The 25336-nt window shown below is 36.3% G+C and overlaps 2 protein-coding genes across 3 annotated transcripts; one reads left to right on the top strand and one right to left on the bottom strand.

The window, feature by feature from the left end:
* Nucleotides 1-4793: 4793 nt before the first annotated feature.
* Nucleotides 4794-14443, top strand: LOC307164878 (rac GTPase-activating protein 1). The gene is made up of 16 exons (XM_079882083.1): nt 4794-4911; nt 6350-6552; nt 7373-7509; nt 7608-7680; nt 7821-7877; nt 8910-9008; nt 9725-9866; nt 9942-10087; nt 11040-11201; nt 11291-11386; nt 11600-11798; nt 13353-13458; nt 13574-13706; nt 13798-13921; nt 14105-14216; nt 14303-14443. Exons 1-16 carry the CDS (start codon nt 4830-4832, stop codon nt 14355-14357), a joined length of 1926 nt encoding a protein of 641 aa, XP_079738209.1. The 5' UTR covers nt 4794-4829; the 3' UTR covers nt 14358-14443.
* A 125-nt stretch (nt 14444-14568) lies between these two features.
* gmppaa (GDP-mannose pyrophosphorylase Aa) lies at nt 14569-24607 on the bottom strand. Of its 2 annotated transcripts, XM_079882089.1 has the most exons (13): nt 24266-24607; nt 23216-23313; nt 23017-23120; nt 22724-22916; nt 22467-22526; nt 22199-22329; nt 22041-22055; nt 20351-20485; nt 20140-20237; nt 20007-20053; nt 15939-16031; nt 15671-15839; nt 14569-15585 (listed from the first exon to the last, which is right to left on the bottom strand). In XM_079882089.1, the coding sequence occupies exons 1-13, from the start codon at nt 24303-24305 to the stop codon at nt 15485-15487; spliced, it is 1284 nt and encodes a 427-aa protein (XP_079738215.1). In that variant the 5' UTR covers nt 24306-24607; the 3' UTR covers nt 14569-15484. The 2 variants fall into 2 exon arrangements, with proteins under 2 accessions (XP_079738215.1, XP_079738216.1); XM_079882090.1 differs by lacking the exon at nt 22041-22055.
* Nucleotides 24608-25336: the final 729 nt, after the last annotated feature.

Below are 25336 nucleotides of genomic sequence, written 5' to 3'. Positions count from 1 at the left end.
ACACAGACTGTGAGGGCTTTCTACTGCAAACAGGGGTTTAATCTAATTCCTCCGCCTAGTTATCGGCTTCTCTCCGGTTTCAGATGTAAACTGAGTTCAGCTTTTAAACTTGCACTTGTAAAATCACACATTCGCTTTCCCCCTAGAGAGACGCTAGAGTGTTTGTTGCACATTTAAAACCCATCTGATTAATTATTCAAGGGTATTATTTTCAGCATTCAATCTATTTCCTGCATCAGCGGTGCTGATAATGGGTCCCGGTGGAGTAGGAGAAGTCATGCATGCATATTCCTTGTTTATTCCATGCTCACCTCATAAGAACTTCACAGATGTACTGTACCTGGCACAGAAATCAATGCTCACGTTGGTATTAGAATACATTCAGGGAACAATTTCACAAACAGATGATTATAAGAACTCAACTATACTCCTGCTATGTGAATTAGTTTGAGGCATTTTTCTTTTGACAGTTTCAGTAACAGCTTGGGATGAGGCATATTTTAGTTATTTATTTATTTATGTATTTATATCTAAGTCCCCAGAGGTTTGTATTTTTCTTTCCCTAGGTGCATAATTTCAGGCTTTTTCAGCAGATAAGTGCACACTGTCACTATGAAAGTTCATTCGGTCTTCTAAATTAACTTAACAGGAAATTATTTACAATTTGTGAATTTCAACACAATAGTTGTGAACGTAACCAGAAAATAAATTCAAATACACATATATACATCACATATATTATATGGCCATAGGATTCTGAAAAATATGTTTTTTTTTTCAATGCTGTTGTTAATGTTGTGGAAATTTCAGCAAACAGATTAACAGCATTAAAGAGGGCAAATTTATCACTCAACTGAACGCAGCACAAGCATTTTAAACATGTTTTTGCTCCGTCCGTGCAATAAATGTGTGTCCTTGAATGAGTGGGGTTTTATAACGTATTTAATTCAACGGCTCAGGTAATGTCAATGGAATGACCCATTTCAGGGGTGGCCAAAATTACTATTTTAAATGGGTCAGAGCAAGAAATGTATCTTCGAAGTTAATGTAAAGATTAATTTTACAAGACTACTTTTTTCATTCATTCATTTGACTGATTATTTCATTCATTCAGTTATTTTAGGTTGATTAATTATTTCATTCATTCATTTGATTGATTGAGTCATTCATTCGGTTGGTTGATTGATTGATTCATTAATTCGTTCAATTGATTTGTCCATTCATTCATTTATATTTACTTGTTCATTCATTCGTTCGTTCGACTGATTCATTCATTTGACTGTTTAATTCATTCATTCATTCATTCAATTGTTTCATTGTTCAGGTGTGTTTGATTAGGGTTGAGCAAAACCCTGCAGTGAAGTGAACCTCTAAGTCTCATTACTCAAATCACTTCAGAATATGTATCACTGCATTCTGACAAAAGCCAGGATTTGAATACATTTTGACTGTTTTCATATGCTTGTGTTGAGCTTTTGCTTTTGGTTGCTTTCCCTTTTACTCTACAACAACAAGACAGTTAAGAAAAATGGCCTGTGTTTAGGACATGAAGTAGATCAGATTTGTCCCTAGCACCTATGGGAGGTCTACAATGTCTCAACAGCTCTGAGAATATTTTATGTGACAATCTGCACTTATACAAGTACGAACTACGAAGCACCACACATCTGTCATCTTCACTTTTTTATTCATGGACAGCACATCTCATAAAAAGGATGAACAAATCAAGACTAATGCTCTCAGAATAAACGCCTCTCTTGGGTAAACACTTAATGAGAGAAATGGCTCATTCAGTAAAAGTGTGTTGACTAAATAGAGACTAGTATCAAACACATTCGTCTCTGGTCCTCAGATTAGCATCTCATCTGCTGAGCTGTGTATATACTCAGCCAAAGGCAATGAGTTTCCTAATGAGCCAATGCACTGTAAAGCAAACATTAATATTAGCCAACAGACAATACATGGCCTTTTTAATGTTTATGGGCAGAACTCCAGAAATCTATTTGTTCTTTGCTATAGAGTGCCATCCAAATTAACATAATTTACATCTTTACAGAAATAAAAAAATAAAAGTACATAGGGGAAAAAAACATGTATTTTAAAAATCGGTTTATAAATTCATCTCTGGGGTGATTAATTCATGACTAATCATTAACTACAAATTAATCTGTAATAAAATAGTCTACATGATCAGGATATCTTGTATTTTATATAACAATGGCAAATAAATATATTAATCAGAAAACAACCATTTATGAAACAAATGATGTAGGCCCTACTTTTATAAATGTATGTTTCCCCAGATTAACACAACATTCCCTTGCTAAAGCAAATGTGCATTTGCCATCAGAAACGGATAATTTTGAGAGTTTCTAAATGCAAATACCCCAACGCCCTCAGAGAAAAACAGATTTGGCATTCCACACAGCACACCCGATAACAATTACATTTTTATCAATGTTGCAGTAAGAACAAGCTTTAATTTAGGGGGGGGGGGGGGGGGGGGGTTCTTCTCGAAACACATAACATTTCGAAACCCACAGCAAAAGGCGGGTCATAAAAGACAAATTAATCCTAAATTATTAATCCTAAAATAATGTAACACAAGGTATCGGTAGTCCATAGCTGTAAACAGAGACAGGACATGAGGATAATAACTAAAAATAAAACAATACTCATTGAAGTACAATTAGAAGAGCCACTTTTATCTTATCTATATCTTTATCTATATTTCTAGTCTTACAAATTAGCTGCATTATAATATTAAATGAGAAGAAAATGATCAATCTAGTCCAGCCTTCTAAGGCTAAATGTTTGCCATCATGGCTGAAGAACATCAATGATTGTATATGCAAGGGATGACATATAAAACCCATGAAAGCACTAAAATTCAAATGCAATATTCCACAAACAGTGACCGAGGCCTTGCAAGCCAGTTAAAGTTTCAACAATGAGAAAGACCTGGTGTTGCAAGTCTTTTATTTCCAGCAAAATTGAATTCGGTCTCTCCAAACACCACCGCTCTTGATCTCCTATGCTCAAAGCAGCCATGTTAAAAATGACTGTAATAAGATTTTTGGGTGCTAAATTAAAGTGACTCCAGTAGCAGCAGAAACCATTATTTGTGTAATGGAGCATTTGCAGCGGAGACTCAGAGCATGATATCACAGAGAAGCTTATTTTCTTGAGTCAAGCAAACACAACAAAGCTTTGCTCAAACACCTCCCTAATCACTAGCAAGCTCACACAGCCCCATATGAAGGTACAACAACAGTGGATGCAGAACACAAAATGCCTTGACTGCCCTCTACTGGCTACAGTGGATGAGGGGCTTGGGTTAGGACAAGATAAGAGTAAAAGGTTACAGTAGTTTATCCATTCAAATTCATATCCAAACATTGACTTTAAAACTGTTTACTTAAACATGCATTAGGCTAAAGATGATGTATGTTGATTGTATTATATCCTCCTGGTACCTAGGAATAGACTTTTGTCCTCTGTCGTGGACATTATATTTTAGTGAATTTCTCTGGCATCATACATGTCACAGTTTTAAGTAACATTCAGGGCTTTTCAGAGATATCAAATGTTTGCAGGTCACACCATGACAAAAACTTTTCCTTGGTCTTTAAAAATGGCTGACATTAATTTGGTGATCAAATGTCGAACTCTTGTGGAAATGTGATAATATTTTGCAATTATCATTTAAATCTGACTCATTTTTCAAAATTGTTAGTAATAAATCAACATCTCAGGAAGTGGTTTCTAATCAAAATATGACTTTCTGTTACAAAACAGGGCATTGATTTTATACATATCCACTGTAGAGGACACCAGGACTTAAAGCATGTTTGTCTGGCATTTTGGGAGACACATGTGAACGGGAAAAGAAATGATATATCAACATTCCTATGAAATATTAGATATTGTTATGAAAATGTTGCCAATCTTTTTGTCTTTTTTTCATTACATGTTGCCCCAAGAACACATTAATATGCAAATTAGACAATGTGTCATACATTGTATTGAATAGGACTACCCATGTATGGCCATTTTACCCACATACTGCATGGTATATTAATTCATTCCATTATATCTTTCATACATAGTTGAGAATCATCTTTAAACAAAGTTTGCTTAAAAACCTAAACCTGAAACCAAAAAATTTGATTGGTGAATGAAATTAAAAATCCCATTGTTTTTGCCTATACATGTAATGTCATGCCTTGTCCTGGTGTCCAATACAGAGGACATAGCATAATATAATATAATAATAAAATAGCCTATATTTCTCCCAAAAAAATATCTCTATTTGTTTCTTATGCTCATGAATGACATGAAAAAAAAGTAAACAAATCAATACATAAACACCATCTTCCACAGTGCCAATTACTCAAATCATAGCAGGTCAAGACTAGATTATGGGCCTATACTGAAAATCACCATGGTATTAACTGTATTGAAAAGATAATAATAAAAATGCATACACACATAATATGCACTGCAAGAGCAACATCGTTTCAGTGTGAATATCAGCACGCAATCACATGACATCTGTAATTAACGTTTCAAACCACTTTAGGACCTTTAGTAAATTAAAAGTTCTTACCTTGTCTTAGAGGGCAGGTTGCTCTGAAAAGAAGAACTTTTCCATTGTTGCTGGTGGATGGACTTCCGGAACGATAGTCCAAACGCAGAGTTTCAGAAACGTTAGTCCAGTTTGCATGAGCAACTACATCCATGCGACCCGTGACCGTGACATTACACTCACGTGACGCATTTAAAACGACTTGTTTGCGTTCGATGCGGGATCATCAGCTGACTCGACCATGGGGGATCAGTTTGTAAAAGAAGTCCTCAGTCTGTGTTTGCAAAGGCTTGCTATAGAAGAAGCTACTTACTCTGAGCTCGGTAAGATATTATTGTCCCTATTTAGTAATATTATCTTATCTTATCTTATATTTGACCTTGCACTCAAATTAAAACCTACCTGTCCCCTAGGTCCAATACGTATGTCATTAGAAAAGCATAATTTTGCTTGATTGTTTAGTGTTGTTGTTTATCTATTTTTAATGCATTCATATTTGGTTGTTCTTTGTGGTTTATTTAAACATGTGGGCCACCAGCAGCATGTGTGTTGTCAGTTTTTACAGTGTAAGGTACTTGTTTTGGCATGCTCATATTTGCTTTTGCTCTGGTTTGAATGCTGGTCTCAGAGCAAGGTGTTCAAAAACTAATTTATCCTGGTTCCAAAAGCCTCTTCAGATCCCTGACAGTGGATTGAAAATTGGTGTACACGACCATCTTCCTTTGGAATTTGATGGATGATGATGATCTGTTGTTCGCTAGTGATTTTTCCAGTGTTTTTAAAACCCCAAATTTTCATGTTGCTACCGTTCAAAAGTTTAAAATCAGAGTTTTTGTCTCTTAGGCTGCATTTATTTGATTAAAAATACAGTAAAAAATTGTGAAAATTACAATTTAAAACGACTGTTTCTCTTTTTTCAAATGTAATTTATTCCTGTGATTGTAAAGCTGAGTTTTCTGCAGCCATTACTCCAGTCTTCAGTGGCACATGATCCATCATGGTCCATGGTAGTATTGAAATACTCACTGTAAAATGGTATTTTTCTACGAATTACTTTTTCTGAGGCAAAATTAATCTCCCATTTAATCCAAACCAGAAAGAACATTACTGTCTCGGATAGCAATCACAACTCTGAAAATTGCATGCCCAGTCTATAATAAAACAGTGCTTTGAACTTCAATAATATGTCTGCTGGGTTTTCATTGTGTCAGAGGAACGTATTAAAACCACCCGTCCATCCATTTTTCAAACCGTTTGTCATATGTCGCAGGGATGCTGGAGCCTATTCCAGCGTCTCGGGTCGTAGGGAAACGCCATGAATGGATGGCCAGTCCATTGCAGCAGGGCTATATTAAAATCATTTTGAGGTAAAATAATCATTTTGAAATTACTGTTATTTTCACATGGAGGTAAAAATGAAGGGAAGTCAATTCAATTACAGTGTAACGTAAGGGATAATTTATACATCTGAAAAATGTAAGGTGTATTGTTTGTGCATTGCTTTTGAAAGCCAGCAATACATCTTATTTAAGATTTGGGGTTTTAGAAGCAAAAGGGAAAGTAGTTATTTTTTAAAAGCACTTATTTCAGCACAAAACCCACATGTTTATCGTTAAACGTTTTGTAACAGCGTCATATCTTTGTGCTAGAAGTATAAGAAAAAAACTGCTTTTAGAATATGCATGTTTTGCCTTGATAGTCCTTCTTTGATCAGAATATATCGCCATATTGAATTCTCACCAGTTGTCTCTTATCTTCAAGAATTTATTGAGGTGGTGAAGAACTTTGAAGCTGCCCGGAAGAAATGGCTGCATGCAGAGCTGGAGCTGAAAAAACAGAAGGAGCTCCTAGTGAAGTCTGATGTTGCTCGAGCTGCTCTGGAGGTCAAACTCAAACATGCTCGAAACCAGCTAGATGTGGAGATCAAGAAGCGCTACAAAGCTGAGGCAGACTACCAGTGCCTGGTTAGTTAAGAAATCACATAGCCTGTTACGTTACGTTACGTTACGTTATGTGCCCAGTTGGTCAGTGCAGCATTACATGACCAACGTATGGACTTGGTGGAGGGTGCTGAGAGGGTCTTTGAGTACAGGGCCTTTAATGTTCATGTGTTAATGAAAGTTCATAAAACAGAAGTGCTCTTTGATTTATTGACCATCCATGTGAAGACTAAAAATGTTACTGTTTAATGTTATTTTTTCTCTCTTCATTTTTTTATAATAATTTCATAATGTATTTTGTGAATCAGGGTATGTTGTACAAGACAAGAGATCTGGCATGAGCTATATTTTGCTTAGAGGTTTGTGTGCAATGCAACGTTCACTGAGCAGAGATGTTACAATGATGATGATACATTAAATGTGTACAATTGGCATGTACTTTACAAGGAAAGGAATGTTTCAACTGATGCAAATGTACCACTAATGTATACACCGAGGGACAATGGATTGTGCCATGTGTAAGCATGACATATACGTTCCATTTTTAAACATAAGCAACATGCTTTTCTACCTTACAAGGAAGTTGAAAGTCGCTCAGTGGTGTATATAAGCTCAATCTAACTGTACTACGGCAGAGAAACATCGGGAACACATAGACCTGGCATGAATACAACATCTTCTCAAGTTTCTCTCCTATGCTGACGAATAAAGATTTTTCTTGGCAAGATAACTGGTGTCCGGTTCCGTGAATCAAATAATAATGGGGGAAAAGGCTTAATTCCAAGTCTACACATGTGAGAGTATATTAATGATACTTATGGTGTCGTATTAATTCATTTGACAGGAGCGGCAGATGCAGTTGATATGTGACGTACTGGTGCATGACAGCAAGTCAAGTGCCTGTCTCAATGAAGAGCAGAAGTCAATGCTGACCAGCTTCAGTCATAAAGGAGCCAGTGTCCCACAACACCGAGGAAGACGGTACCTCAACGTTCAGCATGCTCTTCATTTAGTTCTCAGTTCTCTGGTGTTTTCTCCCCTTTCACAATGCTGTTTTCCATCATGTGTCTTTATATCAGGTTATCAGTGATTGATGAGTCCTCCTTCCTGTCGCACTCTGACATTAGTTATGACAGAACGGATGATGATTTGGTGAAGTATCACATTTAGTATCATTTTTATTCATGATGTAGGATTATTGTCAGACACAAGCAAAGTGAATATGCATAAAAATCACTGAAAAGCTCAAAGCAATTGTTTCTAAAAAATTATTTCACTGGTATGATTTCTAGGACTTGGACAGCACAGCTTTTGTTAAGCCTCTCAAGTCAAGAGCTCGTGAGAGAAGAGTAAGTGCTGCTAGTTTACAGTACTTATAAAAAAATTATATAAAAATATTAGGGCTGTCAAAAGATTAATCGCGATTAATCGCATCCAAAATAAAAGTTTGTGTTTACATAATATATGTGTGTGTACTGTGTATAATTATTTTGTATATATAAATACACACACATGCATGTTGTATATATTTAAGAAAAATGTTGATTTTTGTATAATTTATATATAAAAAAATTATATTTATATATAATATAAATTATATATAAATATATACAGTATATGTATGCAAATATTTCTGTGTATTTATGTATACAAAATAATTATACACAGTACACACACATATATTATGCAAACACAAACTTTTATTTTGGATGCGATTAATCGCGATTAATCTTTTGACAGCCCTAAAAAATATATATACATACAGTATACACATATATTGTGTGTATATGTAATTTATTCCTGTGATGGCAAAGCTGCAATATGCTGATTTGCTGCACAAGAAACATTTCTTATTATCAATGTTAAAAACTGCTTAATTTTTTTGTGGAAACCGGGATGCTTGGTTTTCAGGATTCTTTGATGAACAGAAAGTTTAAAATAACTGCATTTATTTAAAATAGATATATTTTGTAATAATGTATAGACTTTGTCACTTTTGATCAATTTAATGCATCCTTGCTGAATTTGTATTACTTCACCTCAAACTTTTGAACGATAGTGTAATTGGAAAAGCTTGGATTCCAAATATAGTTTTAAGTAGAAAAAAAAGGACACCACTACAAATGGCTGTCCCCTCAAATAGTGTACTATGGGGGTGATTTCAGACACATCCTAAGAGTAGAATGTTGCACACTTCATGCACTCAACAGATTTAAATACATAGCGGAGGGGGAGGGGCTCTCAGACTCCAATGTTGAATGACAAAATAACCTTACACGATTTAGTACATAGTGTATAAGTGCATAGTTCCTCATTTGGGACGCAACTATAGTTTTGTGCTAGTCGCACTGTGTCTCACTTTATCACTGCTTGTTTTTTAGCGTTCATCAATGGGCCCAAGTGTCGGTCCTCCGATTTCAAAACGGGGAAGAGTCAGCGGGCGTTCAGGAGATCTACTAGGGACAAGACCAATGGAGAAGGTTGGTAGAAGTTTATTAAGGCTAATATGTATTTTTCTCCATCTCATTTATTCTGAACAAGTAAATGCAGATAAACGTTTCAGTATAAAAAATCCACGAAAAGTAATACATTAAGCAGAAATGATCTGCATGTTGAATAGTTGATGCTGCTATGCATCGTTTGAGTCATCCTGTTAAAGTCAGTATAAAATATATATCCTATATTGCCATTTAATGAAATGGCTCCTCCTGGCTTAGATGTCAGTTGGGATTGTAGCACACAGTTAGCAAAATGTCAGGTATGTTTTGTGAAATGTAGAGTCTCTAAATGAATTTTTTCCCCCTTCTATCAGTAGGGGGATCATAATATCCCCTCTATAGGTTAGTCTGGTGTCGTTTCTCATCAGCTCGTTCGTTCATCAGTCCCTCATCCGACTGCTTGCCATCATATTGGCCACACCCACCACTACACTGCTCGGATGAGAACAGCAGTGGACCATGTCCTGTCTGTCTCCCTCCATGGGACTCGTATCACTCCCACTCAGCTGGCACTGATCACTAAGAGAGAAGCAAAGCAATTTGGCACTTTGAGAAACTACATTTGTCCTTGTTGCCAGGAACGTGGACATGAGCTTGATAACCAATTGTTATGCTACTCTAAGGGTCTTGCATTCCAGCAGAAAGAATGATTGGCTTCAAATGGATTTTTTTGTGTGTGTGTTTGTGTATGTGCTAAGGAAATCGAGACGACGGTTGTGAAGGCGTCTGTCACTACCCCAGAGACTGGAGGTCAGATTCACATGGTAATAGGCATAACCCAGGAGACTCCAGAACATCCATCCAGGGCTTTCACAAATGAAGATTTCCCGTCTGTTGATGGTAAATAAGCCTCGGAGGCGCCACTTTCACTGACACATTCTAACCTTCCCAAACTAACCAGAGTCGTGCATGTAGAACAAACGTCTGTGTGGGCACATAGTGAAGTCACAGAGGCTGAAACGCTTGTTGAAATGGAGGTGATCGCCCCTGAGCCGGCCGTCCCTCAGCACTTCACGCCCATCGTGGATAAGACTTCCCAGCATGTATTTCAGCAAAAAACAGTAGGAGGCCGTTCAGTAGTACTTCTCAACATGTTGCGTGGCTTTTACACCTGGTATTTACAGTCATGTATCAAACATGTATTAGATTTTTTATTTTTTTCTATTAGTTTCTATGACTCTTTACAAGAGATTGATTACATTGGTCAGAAGAGAGAAAGATGTCAGATTTGGAGGAGATTTGTAATCACTCCCTCAGCTGATGTATTAGAAACACTCACGCAGCAGCATTAACTAGTTTTCTGTCATTTAATGCCAAAGTAATATAACACAAAGTATAGTTTTATAAATGTACATAAAAGCAAATGTAAAAAAAATGTGTAATAACTGTGAAAATATGTCATCACAATCTGAAAAAGTCCATATAAAATAGTTTTTTATTATTTTATTTATTTTAATGGGTCTCACTTTAGCACCGTTCACTATGTTGGTCGTCCAATGCTATAATTTAATATAAACTTAATCTAAAAATATATTTTATTTTATTATATGAACATTTTTAAATAAACATGAATTTATTATCTAAAATATAGTTACTATTCAGTGTTCATCATGCTATTATTCCAGTATATAATGTATAAAATAAAGTTCAATAAGGAAAGACTGCCAAACTTCCTGTTTCTAGTTCACTATTGTTTAAAATAAGTGGCTGAGGTAAAAAATAATAATAATAATAATAATTAGCAAGACCCATGATTACACCAATCTGACCTTAACGTGCTGTACTGCACATCTTATTGTGTTGGTTTTGTTTTTAATTGTTGTTGTTATTATTATTAAACTGTCAGAGTAATACAGCCTTATATTGTAAGGGGCAGGGGACTATAAATTGACCTTGGAATTATTTCAAATAAATATAATTATAAAAAGAAATGCCAGGTGTAAACAGGGTCTGTGTTTGATGGCACTGTGCATGTTGCGACTGACCGCCAAGTCAGCGTTTTCAATTTTCTAGGTGATTCGTCCAGAGACATGCATACCATGTGGGAAGAGGATTCGCTTTGGGAAGATGGCCGTAAAATGCAGAGACTGTCGAGTGGTGAGCCATCCTGAGTGTAAACAACTATGTCTGGAGAAGTGCAGCCCTAATGCTCATGGATCAGCTCAGCCCAATGAGGTATTCACCTTTCACTGTAGTAGTGTACATGCATTATCCTTATGTAAAGATGATATGTTAAAATGTTTGTTTTTTTTCCTCCTTCATAGGGGACATTAGAGAGCTTTGCCCCCTCCACACATCCACGGATTCCCTCTTTGATTGTTCAGTGTGTTCATGAAATTGAGAGAAGAGGACTTGAAGAGGTGTTTAAATAATACACCAACACAGGGATAGTTTCTAAAGCTGAAAGTATAATTAGTAATTACAGGGCTTGAATCATAGCACTGTATAATTGAGTTTAATTTGGATTTTCAAATCATATTGCAGTACATTACAACATCCAGTTACAGTGTATACAGTGTATATGAAATTTCTCTCCATCTCACTGATATTTTCTGTCTGACTGCGGTATGTAGAGGGGTATTTACAGAGTGCCGGGAGGAGAGCGACTGGTGAAGGAACTGAGGGAGAAATACATGTGTGGGAAAGGCCTGATGATGCTCCACAAAGTAGAAGAGGTTCATGCTGTCTGTGGACTCCTCAAAGACTTCCTGAGGAAACTCAAGGAGCCTCTCATAACATTTAAGCTTCACAAAACATTTATGGAAGCTTCTGGTAGGTTTTCTTAATAATGATATTATGGAGAAGATTTCATTTTAAATTTAAATATGCACTACTGTTCAAAAGTTTGGGGTTGCTAAGATTTGTTTTAATGTTTTTGAAAAGTATCTTCTGCTCATCAAGGCTGCATTTATTTGATTAAAAAATACAGTAAAAACAGTAATACTGTGAAGTATTATTACAATTTAAAATAACTTTTCTATTTGAATATTTATTATTTATTTTAGTTATTTATTCAGTCTTTGAATTTTCAGTCTTCAGTGTCACGTGATCCTTCAGAAATCATTCTAATATGCTGATTTGCTGCTCAAGAAACATCTTATTCTCCTCCTCCTTCTCCTTCTTCTCTTTCCAATTTGTTGTTGAATATCATGTTCAAAAAAAGTTTTTTTTTTTTTTTTTGTCCATTTATAATAGCTTACTATCACTTTTCATCAAATTAGTGTTGAAACTGTATTAATTTATTTAAATATATTACAGGCCCCAAGCTTTTGGGCTAAAATATTCATGGTTAATATTATAATTCTGGAATTTACAGTTTTTTCAAAGGGCACTTAAAACTTACAGTAGTTCTTACAGCAGGCATTCAGGGCGTACTGGTCCTTCCAAACCATGCAAAAAAAAAAATCATATGATCAGTTGGACTCGCCCTACTCTGGTCTCAACCCAAACTCGAATGAACAGGTCTCGACTACAACACTGGGTGAAATGTTTTCAGTGCAGAAAAACTGACATTTGCGGGACGAGTCACTGAATTGGATTCAAAAACTGTCCGTCCCAAACATATTGTCCTTACTCCCTAAAACTTTTTCCCCGCTTAATCATCATCGAGTCTGTCAGGAGACCCATCTTGTCCTGACATTAATAGTCTCAATTTGACTTTCACAATTTGGTATTCTTTAAGCAGTCTGACTAGATTATCCAAAATGGTTGCAATTTTGCAAAGGGTGGATTCTATAACAAGCGTCTGGCGCTTGTGTATGCCTGAGGCACTAGGACGTATGCTACCCTCATTCATTTTGGGGCGGATGGTTATTTCCCATTACTTGTGATATAGTTGACAAGTCCCTGATGACTCGGAAACAATCAATGTCGAACGTTATCTCCCAAACCAGCGCTTGTCTTTTTCAGCGTTTTAATTTCAGTCGCCGCTGCTGAATGGAGGGTAAGTGGCAGATTTAGGAGCAGTCAGGGTGCTTCTGCTATTATTATGGAGTTTTTTTCCCCTAGCCCTCATAGATTCAGGATGACTCCAGGGTAAAGTACCTCCCTTTTAAATTATAAATTGGATTGGATGTCATGGGGAGAGTCATATTGTCTAATTTCCTTGGCTAGGAATGGTTGTAGCATATAAATGAGAGAAAGTCCTTCATAATGCATTGCTGTTACAGGTGTTTGTTCCTGCTCACTGAAAACTAATATCCTTAAGTCAGAAAAGTTGATAAAGTAATTAATTCACCTATAATAACGGATATATTGCTCTTGTAATGGAGCGTAATTGAATCGCTATGGCTGGCTCGACAAAACAGTCATTTTTTTCACTCACAGAGATGGCTGATGAAGACAAGAGCATAGAAACATTAATAAAGAATATCAAAGAGCTGCCGAAGCCTAACAAAGACACCCTGGCCTTCCTAATACTGCATTTGCAGAGGTAAAATGCTCTAATTTAGATATTTCTGCAACTTTGCCTTCGTATACTTTTTTTTTTTTTTTTTAAGTGAAGTAATGCTTACTTGTTTTGCAACCGCATTCATGTTGTTTCTCAGGGTAATGCATAGTCCGTCGTGTCAGATGGATCAGAATAACTTGTCCAGAGTGTTTGGCCCCACTATCATCGGTCACGGGATGCTAGAACCTTCTCCCATGACCATTATGAGAGACACAAACACACAACCCAAAGTGAGTTGCTAGAAAATCAGGATGTGATCAATTGCTTGTGTATTTATCTTATATTTCAAGAAATAAACCTATTCTAACTTCTTTGCAAAAGGTAGTGGCTCGGTTACTGTCGTTCCCCTCAGATTTCTGGGAAGGCCTGCTTGCTGAGAAGGATCCACCTGTCCCTCCTGTGGTTGATTCCAACATCAGCAATGTCGGCCCAAGCACTAGCAGAGGTACATGCATTAGTATCCACCATGTGTTGAGTTAAAAGTCAGTCGGTTAAAGTTGAACTGCTCACTTATTGCAAATTTCATGCCATTTAAATTAGTTCTCATGATCTTCTCTATTTGTATTTTTAATGCAATGTGTACATTTTAACTTTAATCATTAACTTTGTTCCTGAATGTGTCTTTCAGATAAGATATTCAAACCTCTGACCTCTCCTGAGATGAGTAAATATTCTAAAACTACATCCGGCGGCTCAATCAAGGGTCGGATCAAGCACTTTGGTGGCACTTTCAATAACCCGTAAGCTACTAATCCTCATGCAACTTTTATTGTATTGGTCTTGAGCTTAGTATTGCATGCTTTCATAACAATTCTCTCCTTTCTAGAAGCAAACCAAAAAATGAACCAGGAAAAAAGAAATTCTTCACATCCCCCAAATGATTTGTGTGTATAAATGTGTATTTTGTGTGCCAGGTAGTTGCACTGGGACACTTTGCTTCGGTGGCTTGAACTGTTTTTTCCTACCACGCGAAATGAAACTCTTTAGCACTTTATATCCTATCTTGGAAAATAACTTTTCTTATGAATTTAAGTCTGTCCGGAAAGAAAGAACCTTGAAACATGAGACTACACTCTTTGTATTGTTTTTGTAAAGGGTTTAAATGTTTTTTATAATAATCATGTATAAAAATAATGTCCTGGAAAATATCTAAAGGCGGTATAATATAAACACGGTGAAATATTGATTTGAAATAAACTAGATGAATTCATGTCTTGTGTACTTTGTACAAGTCACATATGGATGGCACTGTCTGCATTAGTGCCCTAAGAAGTCAGGCAGCAGCTCTGGGAGATTTTAACTCTTTCCAAACTGCAAAAATGTTTTGGGGCATTTTATTTCTATTATTAATGTGATGTCTGTAATTGAAGAATTTGTCTTGGCCTTTCAAGGTTAAGAAAAATAATTGATGGTCTTGTAGCTCTTTCACCATAAATATAGAGAGATTGTGATTTTCTACAAGGCCAGCAGTAAATTACTTTATTACCTTATGTGACTTAATCAAAATGTAATTTATTGCAGACGTCTAACTATTGCACTGCGCTCGGCTTTCATACAGAGAGCAGTCACAGAAACATCAATTATTCAAATCAATTACCAACACGACTGGTATCCAATTACAGGATTTTACCATTTGTCTTACCATTTTTTGTTTTACATGACATGTTAAATGCTGGAACGAAATGGTACCAGTGCACAAATAAAACTGCCTTTTTTGCACCTTTCTTTGGCATTTCACTGACACAAGGGAGCCAACAAGCTGTAAATAAAATACATTTCAAGTCTTTTCAGAAACAGATTGACAAAGTGATTTTCTGTAGCAGAATTATGTTAGCATTTGTTTTATCCAGCTTTGACATGATGACACTGGTGGTAAATCTGTGCACAATACAGCACCAGACATTTTTACATGAATACCACTGAATATTCAGACGATTCATCCATTATTAATGTTTACTTTCAAAGATCTGTTTTTTGTAGATTTGTATGCAAATGCCATACACCGAAACTACAGTATGATCTGGTTTTTGAAGCTTCTGTTGAGGTCTTTATGTGGCAGGACGATGGAGTTGAGAATTATGACCTCAGATGGAATATTTACATTGCAGCCTGATGAGACAGAGGGAGAAGTATGTGTTTAGATAAATCACTCTCAAAAACATAATATATTCATGATGGTGTCCAATAAAATTACCTAGAATTGTAATGGAAGGTGTTAATTTTCCATCTCTGAAGAGTGTCTCGCTGTCAATTTTGGCATACGGGTCATTAGGATTCGGATCACTAGGGGTCCCTTCTACTCTGGCCCATTTGCCGATAGTGCTGCCCCAGCCCACAATACTGTTCAACACACAGCTGTGATCCTACAGAAGACACAGTCAGTTTATATGCTGTATATTGTGTTATTATGAGGTTTCAATTTTCAGACAAAGCAATATGGAGAGAAAGTGGCATGAACTCACCTGTAAAGTAGCACCATGGAGGATAATGGACTCCCTCACACGAACTCCTGCGCCGATCGTTACTCCTGTTCCTATGGACACGTTTGGTCCTAACTGAAGGGAAAAGAAACACCAATATAACATGGTTACAAGTCATTACAGGTTATTTATAATGCAAATGATAAAACAAGTCAACTGTCCAAAAATATTTTGCACACAACAATCTCTGCGCCACTAACATCACCAAGTGAAATTGCAAAAATAACGACGAACAAGTTTCCACCGTCGTTTCCAAAAATGGACCCTATATGGTTTAGTAATAATGACCTGGGTCCAACTATGTGATTCCTTAGTGCATGTTATTCTAAAGCAGAGATGCACAAACCAAGGCCCGTGTCTGTCATGCTTTATAAAATTGGAGAAAACTTTAATTTGTCATTTCTCTCTTCTTTTTTTTTTTACATTTGTAAATTTGATTTAAAAAATCTAAATATTAACATACAATTGTTGGATATAATGCAACACTTTGCTGTACTTTTGGCCCACGCCCCCCAATAAAGATTGACATTTGGCCCTTCGAAGTAAAAAGTTTGGGAAAAATGTAATTATCACTTGACTAGGGAACTGATGATTTTTCTTTTGACATGACCAAGACTACACAGATAAAATAATGTTATGTTAGTATTAGTGCTGTCAAATCGATTAATTGCATCTAACAAAAGGTTTTGTTTACATAGTATGTGTGTGTGTACGCAATGGATAAGACACATGCCTTTGGTGTGAGAGACCCGGGTTCGAATCCACTGTGAGCCACCAATGTGTCCCTGAGCAAGACACTTAACCCCTAGTTGCTCCAGAGGCGTGCGACCTCTGACATATATAGCAATTGTAAGTCGCTTTGGATAAAAGCGTCAGCTAAATGAATAAATGTAAATGTAAATGTGTGTACATATTATTATATCATTATTATATGTCTGTGTGTGCGCGTGTCTGTGTGTATATATACATATACACAGATAGACTATGTGTATATATACAGTGAGGAAAATAAGTATTTGAACACCCTGCTATTTTGCAAGTTCTCCCACTTAGAAATCATGGAGGGGTCTGAAATTGTCATTGTAGGTGCATGTCCACTGTGAGAGACATAATCTAAAAAAAAAATCCAGAAATCACAATGTATGATTTTTTTACTATTTATTTGTATGATACAGCTGCAAATAAGTATTTGAACACCTGAGAAAATCAATGTTAATATTTGGTACAGTAGCCTTTGTTTGCAATTACAGAGGTCAAACGTTTCCTGTAGTTTTTCACCAGGTTTGCACACACTGCAGGAGGGATTTTGGCCCACTCCTCCACACAGATCTTCTCTAGATCAGTCAGGTTTCTGGGCTGTCGCTGAGAAACACGGAGTTTGAGCTCCCTCCAAAGATTCTCTATTGGGTTTAGGTCTGGAGACTGGCTAGGCCACACCAGAACCTTGATATGCTTCTTACAGAGCCACTCCTTGGTTATCCTGGCTGTGTGCTTCGGGTCATTGTCATGCTGGAAGACCCAGCCTCGACCCATCTTCAATGCTCTAACTGAGGGAAGAAGGTTGTTCCCCAAAATCTCGCAATACATGGCCCCGGTCATCCTCTCCTTAATACAGTGCAGTCGCCCTGTCCCATGTGCAGAAAAACACCCCCAAAGCATGATGCTACCACCCCCATGCTTCACAGTAGGGATGGTGTTCTTGGGATGGTACTCATCATTCTTCTTCCTCCAAACACGTTTAGTGGAATTATGACCAAAAAGTTCTATTTTGGTCTCATCTGACCACATGACTTTTTCCCATGACTCCTCTGGATCATCCAAATGGTCATTGGCAAACTTAAAACGGGCCTTGACATGTGCTGGTTTAAGCAGGGGAACCTTCCGTGCCATGCATGATTTCAAACCATGACGTCTTAGTGTATTACCAACAGTAACCTTGGAAACGGTGGTCCCAGCTCTTTTCAGGTCATTGACCTGCTCCTCCCGTGTAGTTCTGGGCTGATTTCTCACCTTTCTTATGATCATTGAGACCCCACGAGGTGAGATCTTGCATGGAGCCCCAGTCCGAGGGAGATTGACAGTCATGTTTAGCTTCTTCCATTTTCTAATGATTGCTCCAACAGTGGACCTTTTTTCACCAAGCTGCTTGGCAATTTCCCCGTAGCCCTTTCCAGCCTTGTGGAGGTGTACAATTTTGTCTCTAGTGTCTTTGGACAGCTCTTTGGTCTTGGCCATGTTAGTAGTTGGATTCTTACTGATTGTATGGGGTGGACAGGTGTCTTTATGCAGCTAACGACCTCAAACAGGTGCATCTAATTTAGGATAATAAATGGAGTGGAGGTGGACATTTTAAAGGCAGACTAACAGGTCTTTGAGGGTCAGAATTCTAGCTGATAGACAGGTGTTCAAATACTTATTTGCAGCTGTATCATACAAATAAATAGTTAAAAAATCATATATTGTGATTTCTGGATTTTTTATGTCTCTCACAGTGGACATGCACCTACGATGACAATTTCAGACCCCTCCATGATTTCCAAGTGGGAGAACTTGCAAAATAGCAGGGTGTTCAAATACTTATTTTCCTCACTGTATATATATATATATATATATATGTGTGTGTGTGTGTGTGTGTATATATATATACAGTTATACTACAGGGCTGTTGAATGCTTGAATCTGATTGGTTGAAGAACGTTCTAAGGTGTGCATTATTTTCAGGGAAACGCACAGCTAAAGTAGTTCCAGGCAGGTCTTGACCGCATTACAGTTCCATATCACTTTGTGTAGTTAACTGTAATAACGGAAAATAGGATACAATTCATAAGAAAAAACATGCAGCCCCATGCGCTTGATCTGCAATTTTCAATGTCTAGCTTCACAATCAATGGAAACATGCAGTTTAATTTTAATAAATAAAGAATATAGTCCTAGGCTATCTATAATCAATAGAAAATTAAACTGAATATAGGCTAAATAAATGGATAGTCCTGCAGCACGGATTTTTATTGCAGATAATATATAACAAATAAATAATTATTGATAGGCCTATACTTGTTAAAATGGCTTTGTGTTTCATTTATTTGGCTAGTCTGTCATCTGTCAATAATATAAAAAAGAATAAACAAATTAATTATAACGAATTGAATTAATTAATAAATAAATAATATTGACGCACATGCTTTTCTGTCTCATTATTGCAACATCTCTCTCTAATAACTGCATTAATAACTGCATAAAGCCGGGGACACACTTTAAGGCCGGTTATGAATGTAATTTGATACTTATGACTGATCATGCCCAAACGCGTGTTCAGCGCGTTCAGTCTGTGTTCAAAGTCGGTGTTTAAAATCTGCTGCAGTCGATGAAAACAGTCAGAGAATGTGTCAGCTAGTCGTGTGTCCCCAGCATTAGTCTGCTATCAGTGGCTCAAACCTCCGTTACTAACTCTAAAATGACGTTTTGGAATTAGCAACGGAGGCATGGTATTACATGCGTAAGAAATTAGTCCTACATACAAGAGCGTTTTAATGACAACAACTTTACAAACGTCTTGAAATACATAATCTGAACAATGTTTTGAGGTGTGGTAACTGTAGTATAAGCGGAATAATTGACTTCAGGCCGTTGAATTATTAGAAAAATAATGCACACCGACACCGAGGTGTAACGGCCACTCCGCTTCGCGACCGCATTACCACCTCGGGTGTGCATTATTTTTCTAATAATTCAACGGCCGGTCGTCAATTATTCCTTACATATACACACACACATACATATATAATATATATATAAATATAATAATATATACATATTATGTAAACAAAAACTTTTGTTAGATGTGATTAATCTCAACTAATTGATTTGACAGCACATTAATTTCAAACTAAACATACACATAACATAAAATCAAATATTATTGCAAACATTTTGCACATTTCCTGCTGAACATCCCATTTTACGCAGAAGTGCAAGTTGCAAATGTTTAATACATTGAAAATGTATTCTGTTGAGAAACTCTAATCAATTTAACTATAAAAGAGAACTTACTACAGCAGTTGGATCAATGTTGGCAGTTGGATGTATATAAACATTTCCTAAAATAAAATAAAAAATGCATTAAAAGGACTGCATGAAGAGCTTTTACAGGCATAAAAATGTGATATTTCCACGAAGCATTTACCTCTGGTCTTCGGCCCTCCATCTGTATTGGTAGATAACCTCTCTGGATGTGTCTTGTGATACTGGTTAAGATACAAGCGGCTTGCATAGATCGCAGATCTGACAGAGGGGAGGGCATAACATTAACTATAATAACAAACAATATCAAATGTGGTTACAGAGAACATAATCAGAGCATAAATCTAATGATACAGCATATGTCAAGAACTAACCCTGCAGATTTGATCTGGCTCCAGAAGCGGTCTGTTTTGTACACATATAGCTTGCCCTGTCCTGCCAGTGCAGTGAAGATGTCCTGCTCCAGACGGATCACCTCTGCCCGATGCCAGCCGTTGGACTGCTCTTCTCTGAGAACAGCACACATGCATAGTAGTAAATAAAAGTCTTCATTTCACCCTTTGGTGATGTCAGGAAACTTTCTAATATCCAGGACAGAGTATGACATAAACTTACACTATGATGGACAGTCATTTAAAAAGGTACAAATGAATGAATTAATAAATTAATGAAAATTAAAGGTAAATGCTGCATATGCAGGGTGTTAAAACCAACATGAAAACGTGTCACGTTTATGAGGAAATCAGAGTATTTAGTAGAGTGCAACAGTCTGGTTCCAGAAGTATAAGTCACATTTTTGTTCTTACACAGTAATTTTTTATTTTGGGTGAAATATTCACAATACAGATTGTCACCATTCACGATGAATATTGTTGCATTTTTGTATTGTGATATATTGTGACAATATATTGTTACACCCCTTATATACACGTATATATGTTTTTCAATAAACTTAAAATAAGTTGTTTCTATATACATAATGAATCGTTTTTAACTGTATGTCATTTGGACTGAAGCTGTTAAGTACACAGTCTTGTACCTTGTTTTTGTCTGATTTGCAATTATTTTATTGCTTCAAATCAAAGTTTGTAATGTTGTGGTTCACCTCGTGGTTCATAACTTATAATGCTTTAAAGCTATGGTAGGCAATGTTTTTCATAAACACTTTTCGTTATACTGGTTAAAACGCTCTTGACATCATGAGAGCAATCAATAAAAGAAGTGGTCTAAATATATATATATATATATATATATATATATATATTTTTTTTTTTTTTTTTTTTTTTTTTTTTTTTTTTTTCACATATATCTTCTCTGGAAGTCGCAGAAAAATGTTCGTCCAATCATTGCATTTGGATGCAATAATAGGATGTCCTACCTGACTGTCCTACAACACAGACATCACACGTCAACATGTGACTCTCATGACGCTTTGCAGACTGACCTCTGGTTGTGTGTTCATGAGTTTTGAAGGAGGCATGGCAGAGCGCTCTGAAGGGAGGGTGGAATCTAATGCTTTCAAAGCTAGCTTACAATTGCTATTGCCGAAATTGCCTACCCTAGCTTTTTTTAAATCCCTATGGTAAAAAAAATTGTTCCGGAACAATGGCCACTGATAAAGCAAATAATGTAGGTTAGGACTTAGTTTTAACCATTAGGATTTGACTGGATTTTGATTGTTAGGCTATAATATTATTGGTTAATATTATTATTCCCATCCACCAGACCTTGGTCAAGGTCAACAGAAAAAAACGAAAAGTAGTTTCAGAGGTAAAGAAAATTAAATTTGGATGAAAGAATATTAAAACAAACTTTGTATCAGGCAGCGGTTCTGCTGGATTCAGTTCTAAGTGGATTTCAGAGATTAAACCTGAAAAACAGCCTATTCATAATGGTGTAAAAAAACGTGTGTCGTGTCGTTATCATCACACCACAACATGCTAACATGAATCTAGTTCACAGATCATACAAGCACGTGCGCTCACTGCAAACCCTACATCACACTTGCTCCTAATCAGTCTACATCAAAGCCAAACCAGAGCTTCAGCCCACGTTCAAACTTACCCCTCATACGAATATCTGATGATGGAACAGGAAACAGAATGATGGCAGACAGGAAGGAGTTGGAGGGGGAAAGACAAATGAAGAGAACCAAGGAAAAGAAATGGATTAAGTATGCATGCACTTCCACTCAAGAACCCTACAGGATTTGTCCCACTCACAACAGCATGTCCTGTTGATTCTTCTGGAAAACTTCTCCGATGTGCTGGAATATCTCTGGAGTGAACAGGTATATTCCACAGTTGATTATGTCACTCACAAATGTGCTGGGCTTCTCTACATAATGCAAGACCTGGGGGATACAATTATGGTCTTATTTGTTATCATGTAAACATGTTTTATTCATTATCAATTAAATCTTAAATGTAGTAAAATGTTTGAAATCCCCAGCATATGAAATGTATCCTTCCACACTGAAAACTCAAGTACCTCATCAGATTTTTCATTCTCAACAATGCAGCCGTAGTTCATGGACTGTTTTCTGTTGGCCTAAAACAATCAGATTTAAGTTTATTCATTTGATTTTCAAGAACCACTAAATCATAACAAAATATCATGGATCGCTTACCAAATCTTAAGTTAAAAACAAGCTAATACTCAAGTGAGAATCCTGTTTTATAAGTGGCTTGTGCCCAGGAAAAGTCTGCATTATAAAACGGAAATGGTTTGATACAAGAACTCCTTACAGTGGTGCCGAGGATGATGAAACTGTAAGCGTCTCCGTGCTCCTTCTGGAAGTCAAGCATCTCTGGAAGAGGAAACTCTGAGCACACGTCAGCATTCATGACAAAAAACGCCTCTGGACCGCCAGACAGGATCTGATCTCTGAAATGGTAGATTCCTCCTCCAGTGCCCAGAGCAGCATATTCCTGAAGGTATCTGAGGAAGATTTAGGACAATATAAATGATAGACTTGATTAAAGGAACTTTTCTGATTTTCCAACAATAAATACAAACGTAATATAATTAAGTAACTTACCTTATTGATATTTTGTAATCTTGTTGGGCGCATGACAAAAATCTGTTAAGTTCTTCATTGGGCTGATAAAAGCCAATGAGTAAGATCTCCTTCATATTCGGAAGCTTTAGAAAAAAAAAAAGGTCAAACAATATATGAAACGTTAAACAAGGAAACTATAAAGCATTTATTTATTGCTATATGAACTTAGCATATATACCTTAGAACAAGCCTCAATGTGATGCTGCAGCATTGGCACTCCAGCCACTGGAAACAGAGGTTTGGGCACCTCAAAAGACAGAGGGCGAAACCGGGTCCCTGTATGAACAGCAGGAAAATACAAAATCATATACTCGAAAATAAACATAATTCACAAAATCATACACTCTATATTTATGAATTATTTCTTTAATTTAGGATACATTTCATGTCCAATGATGACAGATATATTTTTCTAACAATTTTCTTCACAAAAATCATATTTTATGCATTAAGGGAAAGCATAATCTCAGACAAAGAGAGTGTGTGTGTGTGTGTGTGTGTGTGTGTGTGTGTGTGTGTGTGTGTGTGTGTGTGTTTAAATAACGATAATGCTGCGTCTATTCTTGTAGGGTATATTTTATTTCCACACAGAGTTTTGCATAATATCTCTTAAAATGACCAAAAAAAACAAAAAACAAAAAAAAAAACCAGGCAGGTTTAAGGCAGATTTATAATTGAAAAAAATGTGCTGTAGTTAATGACAGTATCTGCACAAAATATGACTCTTAAATTCTTCATAACAATCACTGTAATATAATAGATAAAAGAGGCCCTGGCCTAAACACATGTGATACTTGAAGAGTAGATTGTGTAGTGCCATAGGCTACAGTTTGTCCATAACATAGTTGACAAATTAACAAGGGAAAACATCCTTTCCCTTGTAATTTCTAAATTATGTTTAATGATCAAACTTGGCAACTACCAGATATATTGCACTGAAAAAATATAACTGACACCAATAGTCATTTTATAGAGAAAGCATTTTGTTGTGGTACTTTTTTTGTTTATATGAAATGTACCTCCAATTATAGAACGAGTCAAACATCTGTGGATATATTAGTCATAAACAGTAAGAACAATAAGACATTCACCTATTCACTGATTATGCTATAGGCCTACACATACACAATATACCAGGTGAATTGTGCATAAGTCCTTTGATTAACTTAACGTTGTCTAGTTATTCCATTCACACAATTTTCAATGATTCGAGTATGAGGGACATCACCTTTTTGAGGACCTCCGATTAGAATGACAGCCTTCAGCATGCTTACTTGCTTCTTAAATATACATATACATGACAAAACCAAAAAGCTATACAAATATTGTTGTTGACGTTGGACAGGAGTCAACAGGTAGTTGAGCAAGAGGTAAGCACTCAAGCTCCTTCAGAAAATCACTTTGATGCATAAATGTCCTTACATTATTGGCATCAACGTGCAACAAAAAAAAGAAGAAGAAAAAAATACAAGAAAAATATGTTATCTATCCAATTCCAAGGTAATCAACATGACAGCAGTAAAACCAGAGGTAAAACCCAAAGACATCACACAGCGACGTTTCCGGAAGTGGCAGAGATTCAAAATAAAAGAGGTTTTCAAAATAAAAGTAATCCTAATCCTATTAACGGAAAAAAATATTCAGATAAGCAAGACATCTGAATTACATTTAGTTTAATGATTATTATTATTTTTATTTTATAAAAAAATACAATTCTATCACTTGTGATTGTTTGGCCTACATTAAGTTTATTATTTCATATTTTTTACATTATTGTACAAAAATAATTTCCTTTCACAGTATTCAAGTAAACTGAAAAATGTTCTGCTCTTTATTAATGGTTGTGTTCTGTGTGGCTACTTTCTTTTTTCGAGATTCTGCTCATTGTTATCTCTTACTCAAATAGTTCTAAAAGTTGTTGTGTTTCTACTTGTTGAAAGTATAATAATGCAAAAGCTGGTTGAATAATGTATTGTGTTGTGGTGTGGTTAACGCTTCGCATGGACACAAACACATCAAACACATTTTGCAGCCTGCTGCATGAACACACAGCCATGTCTTATCTGCCAGCCAAGACTTCCAGGCAGGTCTTTTCCATTCTAACCTTTATATAGGCTACATTTCAACATTTGCAGTTTTTGTAACTGTTCCTTTCAAAAACTCATGGGGAAATAACCATCACACTGATACCAGTATCAGATGCATTGCAGTATCAGAAGCATTATGATGAATGATGTGCAAATAAATGCTCAATCTTGATGCTGTGTCCAGTAAACTGACAAAAAAAAGGGGGTTTCTC

The sequence above is a fragment of the Squalius cephalus genome, assembly GCF_949319135.1.
Source record: "Squalius cephalus genome assembly, chromosome: 9".
NCBI classification, from domain to species: domain Eukaryota; kingdom Metazoa; phylum Chordata; class Actinopteri; order Cypriniformes; family Leuciscidae; genus Squalius; species Squalius cephalus.
Note: the sequence above shows the minus strand (reverse complement) of the source record. Positions and strands in the feature narration are given on the sequence as shown.

Excerpts from the sequence above, each read along its gene's own strand:
- LOC307164878 (XM_079882083.1), top strand. The coding sequence starts at position 4,830 with ATGGGGGATCAGTTTGTAAAAGAAGTCCTCAGTCTGTGTTTGCAAAGG. Across the intron at positions 11,799-13,352 it reads AACATTTATGGAAGCTTCTG|AGATGGCTGATGAAGACAAG; the intron begins GTAGGTTTTCTT and ends TTTCACTCACAG. Across the intron at positions 14,217-14,302 it reads GGTGGCACTTTCAATAACCC|AAGCAAACCAAAAAATGAAC; the intron begins GTAAGCTACTAA and ends TCTCCTTTCTAG.
- gmppaa (XM_079882089.1), bottom strand. The coding sequence starts at position 24,305 with ATGCTGAAGGCTGTCATTCTAATCGGAGGTCCTCAAAAAG. Across the intron at positions 23,121-23,215 it reads ACATTGAGGCTTGTTCTAAG|CTTCCGAATATGAAGGAGAT; the intron begins GTATATATGCTA and ends TTTTTTCTAAAG. Across the intron at positions 16,032-20,006 it reads ACATTGATCCAACTGCTGTA|TTAGGACCAAACGTGTCCAT; the intron begins GTAAGTTCTCTT and ends TTTTCCCTTCAG.